The sequence below is a fragment of the Lacerta agilis genome, chromosome 8 (assembly GCF_009819535.1).
Source record: "Lacerta agilis isolate rLacAgi1 chromosome 8, rLacAgi1.pri, whole genome shotgun sequence".
NCBI classification, from domain to species: Eukaryota; Metazoa; Chordata; class Lepidosauria; order Squamata; family Lacertidae; genus Lacerta; species Lacerta agilis.
Window position 1 is genome coordinate 40951329 of NC_046319.1, and position 8922 is coordinate 40960250.

At 43.9% G+C, this 8922-nt stretch overlaps 1 protein-coding gene across 1 annotated transcript; it reads left to right on the forward strand.

The window, feature by feature from the left end:
* The first annotated feature begins 2122 nt into the window (after positions 1–2122).
* THAP11 (THAP domain containing 11) lies at positions 2123–5932 on the forward strand. The gene has a single exon (XM_033158916.1). It carries the CDS (start codon positions 2318–2320, stop codon positions 3137–3139), a length of 822 nt encoding a protein of 273 aa, XP_033014807.1. The 5' UTR covers positions 2123–2317; the 3' UTR covers positions 3140–5932.
* Positions 5933–8922: the final 2990 nt, after the last annotated feature.

Consider the following 8922-nt stretch of genomic DNA (forward strand, 5'->3'; position numbering starts at 1 on the left):
TGAATAAACCAAGGATGCAGAACGCGTGGCTCTGCAGATGTTGTTGGACTATGACTCCGGTTAGCCCTGATCGTTGGTCGGCAATATCTGAAGGGCCACCCACAGGTCCCCCATCCCAGGATCAAACACAGACAATATGGTAGACTAGCCCTTGGCTGTGCCCTAATAATAAATATTCGTATTGCTGTAAATTACAGAGTGGTGCATGCATCGTAAGTTCAGCTCGGAATATTTTAGAATAGTATAAATCCAGAATCACAGTACTATTTACAGTGAGCCTCAATATATGAAAACATGTCTGTAAAAGGGTTAACCCATAGAAAATGAACTGAAAGGCCAGTACTCTTTTTGCAGCCGTGCTGATTTTTGCTGCATACACACAATACATTCAAAGCACACTATTCTCCCCCAAGGAGTTCTCTGTGAACAGTAGTTTGCTATAAGAGTGCTGGGAATTGTAGCTTTGTAGTTCCCATGGTTCTTTTGGGGTCTCTTTTTAAAAAATTATTATTAATGTTGTAATACATATATGAAATCTTTACATAGTGATACATATACATATTTGTAAATTCGCATTTTCACTTTTCATTATGTACCAACATTTATCCATTTCTTTTTTCTTCTTATTTCTTACCCTGTGTCTTCCCTCCATCCGTGCGTGATATTTAGTCTCATTAGGAGAGCTAAGATGGCTTTTTTGGATTGTTCTATACGCTAAAATAAAGTGTAATTTTTCTAAGGGAATATTTCCTAAATGTTGATGGGTGAAGGATTGGTTTTCTGTGGACTGTGTGTCTGCTATGTGTGTGCAGCCTACGTAAATTTTTATAACACTGAGAGACAGTGATTTACCTTTATGGCTGCGTAGGGATTAGAACCCTGATCTTCAAGGTCCTAATTCAACACTGTAACCACCACACTGTCTCTCAGGGTAGCTGGAAATTGCAACTCTAAGGGTAAACTGCAGTGCCCAGAATACGTGTAAAGTAAAGAATGTACTTTAGCAGTATCGGGTGAACAAGGCTGCAATGCTACCCACATCTACTCAGATGTAAGATCCATTGGCTTCAATTGTATTTACAGTAGTTCCAAGTAAACTACCAACATGAGTCTGACCAAACTGCGGGAGGCAGTGGAAGACAGGGGTGCCTGGCGTGCTCTGGTCCGTGAGGTCACGAAGAGTCGGACATGACTAAACAACAACAACAAAGCATGCACAAGAGGAGTTGAAATAAATTCCAGCGACCAGAAGCCTTTTTATTGGGAATTATAGGGGATGAAATCCCCCCAAAAGACATTACTTTTTCTGTATGCTACAACAGCAGCAAGAATTCTAATTGCCAAATATTGGAAGACTCAAGAGATCCCTACAGTAGAAAAATGGCAAATGAAAATGATGGACTATATGGAACTGGCCGAACTGACAGCGAGACTATGCAACCAAGAGGAGGAGACGGCACAAGAAGAATGGAAGAAATTTGGAGATTATTTGGAAAAAAAATTGTTTTATTTAAATTAGCATATACCCTAAGGAAGTTATATTAGATTTTCGGTATGATGTATGAAATGAACTTAATGAGATAGATGTTAGAAAGAAATAATAAGACGTGACTGTGGAAATGAGACTGCCAAAGTAGATAGGCAGAGAAATTCAGAAGGTGGAGATTGGGGGAAGTCACTCTTAAAATGTTAAAGAAGAAAAGTTAAGAAGATATTACTTTTTTATGCTTTGTGTTTATAATGTTAAGTTGCATATGTTTGTTGTGTTTTGTATTGTTGAGAAAATGAGTAAAATATTTAAAAAAATAAAATAAATTAAAAAGAGGAACCTTGTTAGTCTGCTGCAGCAAATAAATAAGAAATCCTGGGGCACCTTAAAGACGAACAAATATTATTATGGCACAGGTCAAAACAAAGGCCAACTATTTATATTTATTTATTGCCCCATAAAGTTTCCAGCCGGCTTTCAAAAAAGTTATGGGAGTAGCCGAGGATTGTGGGAGCTGGAGAGCGCGCGTGGATTCCCCACCCCGATTTCTCTCCCGCTCTTCTTAGGCAAAGTTAAACACTCCCGTTGCTGCCCCGCCCAGTGGTGCCTTGTGGGAAACGTAGTTCCGGCGGCGGCGCGGTGCTTTGTGGGGCGGGTAGTTCCGTTTCCTGTGGCGCTGTTGCGGAGAGCGGTCTACTGTGGCGGCGGCGGAGGAGGCTCGCCTTGTCGTTGGGACTCGGCATCGGGAGGCCTTGTGGGATCTGTAGTCCCGGCTGCTTCGGCCCGCCGAGGGAAAGGAGGAGGGCGCAGCGAAACACCACACAGACCATGCCCGGGTTCACGTGCTGCGTGCCAGGCTGCTACAACAACTCGCACCGAGACAAGGCGCTTCACTTCTACACCTTCCCGAAGGACGCGGAGCTGCGCCGCCTTTGGCTGAAGAATGTGTCGCGGGCCGGAGTGAGCGGATGCTTCAGCACTTTCCAGCCCACTACGGGCCACCGCGTCTGCTCCGAGCACTTCCCCGGCGGGCGCAAGTCCTACCTGGTGCGGGTGCCCACCATCTTCCCCTTGCGGGGCGTCAACGAGCGCAAGGGCGCCCGTGGGAACAGGCGCGCACGCCACGCCCCCGCGCCTCCCCAGGCGCCCGCGGTCGCCGCCGCGCAAGCCGCGGTCTTGCTCGCTTTGCAGGAGGGAGCTGCCGCCGCCGCCGCAGCAGCTGGGCAAGGTGTGCCCCGGGGAGGAGGTGCAGGAGATGATGTGAAGCCTATGGACCTGACCGTGCAGGTGGAGCTGGGAGGCCCTGGGGCGATGCTCGGGACCCCTGGGGCGATGTTGGGAGGCCCCGGGGCAATGATCGGGGCCCCTGTTAGCCTGGCGTTCCTTACAGATAATGGGCCCCTGGTAGACAGCCCGCCAGACCACTCATACTCACTCTCCTCGGGTACCACGTCGGAGGAGTTGCTGCGCAAACTGAACGAGCAGCGGGACATCATTGCTCTGCTGGAGGTGAAGATGAAGGAGATGAAGGGCAGCATCCGCCGCCTGCGCCTGGCCGAAGCCCAACTGCGTGAGGAGATCCGGGAGAAGGACCGCCTGCTGCATGCTGCCAGCATGGGAGGGGGGGCTCGCAAGCGCCATGGTCTCTGAGACATACGTGCCCTCCTTAGGATTGGGGTCCTGCTCTTCAAGTTGCTTGTTTCGTGTAGGGCAGGGGACCGAGCGCAAATGGACCTGTGTGGTATTGTTTGCAAACAGAAGTGGCAAGAAATGCCCAGACAGGACGATGGGGGGTGGGGTGGGTGCAGGCAGGCAGGCAGTTGTAGCAAGGACAAATGGTGCTCCACAGCTTGGTGTGGTGTTGCTGCCCAAGATAAATTGTTGGTCCTATTCAGTCAGGTCTACACTGTGACAGGCAAATCACCAGTTCTTGACTATGTACTGACAACATTTCCTTCTCCTGTCAAGAAGCCCAGGGTGGTGTGGGAGCAGGCCCACACTTATCTGGACCTACACACAAACTTTTTACATGTTTTTCTGTGAGAAGTACTCACCAGGAGTTGGCTACAACAATATTTTTATATATCCAAAAAGATGGGTACAGTCTGGATTATTGGTTATCAGCTGATGCTCTACACGTATTATGAACTGTTCAAAGCACAGTAGCAGACGGCAGCTGCTTTGGTACTCTAATGTTGTTTCTGTGAGAGCTGGTCCATTTTTAGCATTGCTGGGAAAATGTCTCTAATAAAGCTGGATGTTTCCATTAAGAGGGCGGGTGTGTAGGGCTATGAGCTTCTGTCACCAGTGGGATTAAACTTAGTGCAAAGCTAATTTTGAGGAACAATAACAGTTGCTTTCTAGACAAGCACACTCGGGTTGTAAACCATTTACTCTGGAATAGTCTAGTGAAAGTCATGGCACTTTCCTATGATTATTCTGCAGTAAATGTCTTGGTGATCAATGCCTTAGAAACCATGGCCATCAGTGGATTTTGTTTGTTTCTCTTTATGGAAAGAGAGAGAAAAAAATGTGGGTTGTCGTCCCCCACCCACAAACTACTGATATGGAGTATGCCATTTTCGATGCCAAGTTCATTCATAATCATTAAAGAGGGCAACTGGAGTCTGTATTCCTAGGATGCAGTTATATTTGCTGTTTTGCCCTTTTTCTGTTTCTACTTTCAAGGGATTATTGTGGCCATGCCATAGTTGGATGACTCCTTGCCCGTCATGGCATTCAACAGCTGCGTCTTTTACTTCAGCAATGATTCAATATTCTCTGGTGTAAACCAGTATTGTGTGGTATATTTCCTTTTCACATATAATATACTGGGATGCAATCTGGCTAGCATAAGAGGAATGAGGTTAAGTTACAGTGGCTCTGCAAACCTTTCATACTTCTAAATAAATTAGCATTCTAACACTCTCTGTTAAGAACCTGGAAGATTTTTAATGTCACAACCATGGACTGATGAATTTGTGAGATACACTTGTACTTTTCAGATATTCATGAGCCAGTTTGCATATCCATGGATATGAACATTATCCCTCTAAAAGATGGATAGAGATGAGAGAGCAGCCTGCCCTATAGCCTGATTCACTTTTGTCAGAAATAGATGAACCCCCTCCCCACCAATATTTGTATGTCTGTGTAGCACCAAATAGATGCTTCTGATTATTGTATTCAGTGTGGTTGATGATATACTTCAAATAAGAGTCCACAATGGTGTGTGTACTCTGCATGGCTATACAGAGAATGCCAGAACATCTCATTTCACAAAGAAAGAAAGAAAAACACACTGCAATAGCTAGAGTTTTTGAGTTTATCAAGCCCATAACTAAAAATCACAACTGTAGGCATGTAGATTGGCTTGCATTTCCATGTGTAAAAATACCTTTGGTTGAAACTATTGTGACTGGCAGGGATCGGCCAGTGTCAAGATGGCCATCTGCCCCGTTTTCCCCCCCCTCTTTATTTTTTGTTACAGTATTTTTTATATTTTATATAACAAATCTCAAATAGAAACCACAAGCTTGTATTGCTTATATATGTTGTATATACCAATAACAGTAAAAGCAATGAAGAAAATATTTTTTTTAATGGAGAGGGGGAGGTTATTCCCTCAAACAATTAAAAAGCTTGAAAAAATACCATAAAGAAAACCTATTTCTTACATGTCCCTTGTTTGTCTGACTATATATACTGTAGGTCGTAAGACATGCTCAATTCTTTGTGTAATTGACTCTGCAGTTTATTGCAGGAGGCAGCAGCACACCATAAACTCTAACCTCATTGGATTTCATGGATGTTCTGCTGTAGTCATTGGGGAATTGGTCTGTTGTTTGAACAAGATAGTAGACTGTATCAAATTATTTGACTAGAAGTTGCTATAACATGATCCAGCTTGTAACTTGTATTTTTTTTATTTAATTACTATCTTTTTTCCAATCTTAACAGATTTCTGTGCTGCCCCCCATACTTCTAAAGTGGGGAAGAAAACTACAGACACATTTACTGCCATGTGTTGTGCTTAGGTCAAGTTTGGTTACACAGTTTGCATTTTGCTCTGTATGCATCTGTTGAGACCTTAAGCAGCACACTAGTTTTCTTTCTTTGTAAATAGACGGTGCATTCTAGCTGGCTGAGAGTGTTTCGAAAGTGTGTTGTGACAAGTCGTGGTACTTTTCTACCATCATTATGCACTAAAATACGTTCAGTTGCTTGGATTACTGGACTGGTTATCTGTTGGACTGTTCTAGTTTACTGGTTATCCTGAGGTGCTAGCAAATATGCTTAATTTGAATAAAATATATTTTGTTTTTGTTATACTGCAGTCTGTTATTTGTCTGTAACATCTAGTAGTTCTTTCTTCTTCCACCTACTCCATGGCATTTGCTTGTTTCTGCTTTGATTAAACACATTTCAGTGTTTTGTTTTCTATCTCACTTGGTTAAGAGACTTTTATTTGCATGGTCTTCTTCTTTGGCGATCACTCGTAGCTGAGTAAGATTGTCTTCCATGAACACGGTCTTAACCATGAGTCCGTTCTGGATCCACATGTCCTTCCACAGTGGGGTTTCCGGATGGGAGTTGATCATGGTGAGGGTTTGCCAAACATGCCTTCCCCTGAGCACATTTCTCCCTTTTGTCCTGAGTTTGAGCGTCTTCAAAGTCCATGACACCTTTGGTAAAGGCTGTTCTCCAGTTGGAGCACCCACAGGCCAGCGTTTCCCAATTGTTGGTGTTTAAACTACATTTTTTTTTTAGATTTGCCTTGAGAGAGTCTTTAAACCTCTTTTGTTGACCATCAGCATTAGGCTTTGGAATAGAGTAGTTGCTTTGGAAGACGATAATCAGGCATCCGAACAACATGACCAGTTCAACAAAGTTGATGTTGAATCATTGCTTTGACACTGGTGATCTTTGCTTCATCCAGTACACTGATAATAGTTTGCCTGTCTTCCCAAGTGATATGTAAAAATTTTCGGAGACAATTGCTGGATTTCGAGGAGTTTGAGATGGCGTTTATAAATTCATACAGTGAAGTTGGTAGTACAATAGCTTTGTGAACAAGCATTTTGGTTTCCCTACGAATGTCCTGGTCCTCAAACACTCTGCACTTCAATCAGAGAAAGTGGCACTCGCAGAGTTCAGGCGAAAGTGGCACTTGCAGAGTTCAGGCGATGCTAAATTTCAGCATCAATGTCGGCTCTTGTGAAAAGATAACGGCCCAGGTAGGAGAAGTGGTCGACACTTTTCAATGTTACACCAATGAGTTTGATTTGTGGCGCTGCAGAGGGGTTGTTTTGTGCTTGTTGGTGCAGCACTTTGGTTTTTTGGATGTTGAGCGATAGGTCAATCTTTTCGTAAGCTTCTGTGACGATATTTAGGATGGTTTGGAGATCATCCTGTGAGTGTCCACATGCTACATTGTCATCAGCATACTGAAGCTCTGTGACAGAAGTTATGGTAACCTTACTCTTTGCTTTTAACCTACTCAGATTAAAGAACTTTCCATCTTTTTGATATATGATTTTTACTCCATTGGGGAGTTTTCCTTCAACAAAGTGAAGGATCGTAGCGATGAAAATAATAAGTAGAGTTGGGATGATAACACAACCCTGTTTAACACCTGATCCCACTGTGAATGGTTCACTTTGAGAGTCATTGTTTTCTGGGATGGATTTTTGGAAGACGGCTGTGCGTGAATTTGCTTTATGTGTGTAGATTAGTGCACGCTGACTAACACACAATCTTCACAGTAAAGCTCTATTCTGATGGCATGAGTATCATGACTGGTAGATTCTTATCTGCTGCAGCCTTCATCCGCCTTCACAACCCTTGAAACATACCACTTGTTATCTTCTGCCTGTTCTGCCATTGAGGACTTCTTGGCTCATTCTTTGTCTAGCTCCTTCCTTTTGACCTTTCCACTGTAGTTGACCCTGCTGGGAGTACGAGACTCCCGACGGCTTCGCTCACAAAGGTCATAGGAATGTGCAAGCCCACTCACCACAACAAGGTAATGAAGAGTATGTATGGGTGCAACTGACACATGTATTTTATCTTCCTGCTAATCATAACAGGTTGATATACAAGTCTCTTTTTCCAGTCTCCACATAATTCTTAATATGATTTCATCATTTTTCTTTCTCAAATGTGAACTGACACCTAGTGATGTGTCATAATTTTTTGTGTACAGTGGAATAATGGATTTTCTTGCCTGACTTGGTGTTTCTAATTGACTTGCAGCTATACTGTATTTTCCTTTTTCTGACTACATTTATGCTGGACTTTCAGACAAACATTTTTGTGAACGGTGTTCCTGTACTTTTACATGCATAGTGTCTAGCGTTTCTACCCTCCTATAACATATGTTTGGCCTCTGCTTGGACTACATGGGTAGCCTCAGAGTCCTGTATTGCCATGAGGGGCAGCCACCTTGCTAAAGTGAAGGAGTTCTGGATCTGGTCAGTCGGTACCCAGAAGTCCACATTAGAGTCCTTAGGGTTCTATAATGGAGGACAGATGGGAAATAGCAATGTAATAAAATGAGTCGCTAACCTCTTGTTCTTTCAGAAGAAAAATTCAAAAGAATCTGATGTAGCCATAACAAAGCCTACAGCCCTATGTAAGCATTCTTGGCTGGAAGTCCCATTAAATTCAGGGAGGCTTGCTTCTAAGTAAGGGAGAAGGGGCTGGCACATGGCGCAGTCGCCAAGTGCCTGTGCTTTGTGCCCCTTACCCAGCCTGCTCCACCTCCCACACCATACTTTTTCGCTTTTTCATCCTCGTCTCCCTTTCACGGGGTGGCAGGGCTTAACAACCAGTACATAGCAGGAACAGGGAGATAAGGTAGACATCACCTGTTATCCTCAGCATCTTTGCTGTTGCTTTTGTAGCACCAAAGCTGCTAGGCATGCCAAGATCATAGAATCTTAGAGCTGGAAGAGACCCAAGGGCCATCTACTCCAACTCCCCGCAATGCAGGAATCTCAGCTGAAGCATCCATATAGAATCTTAGAGCTGGTTATGCAGCACTCAGGTCAGGAGCCAGCATTTTTGCCCTTCTCTCCCCTTTGCAGGGAGGTGGCAGGGTTCGGCCTTTCTCTCTCTCCTGTTCGCTTCCCTGTCACAAACAGTAGTCTCTTGGTTCCTGGACCCAACTCTGTTTTATACACCTCTGAGATGTAGGCTGAGTGCAGGTGCAAGATCACAACACTACTGCTGCTCTCTGCTGATGGTGAGAGGGCTCAGAAGGCACAAGGGTAAATACACACATAATTCCATTTTCACAGTCCAAATCATGGTCATGGCGGCATACATCATGAAACAAATACACAGCTACAACATAACAAATGTAGTCATAAACAATAAATTAAGCATTAAAAATACAAAACCAAACTGAATAATTTCCACATAAATCACAA

Coding starts and splice junctions, on each gene's coding strand:
- THAP11 (XM_033158916.1), top strand. CDS start 2,318: ATGCCCGGGTTCACGTGCTGCGTGCCAGGCTGCTACAACAACTCGCAC.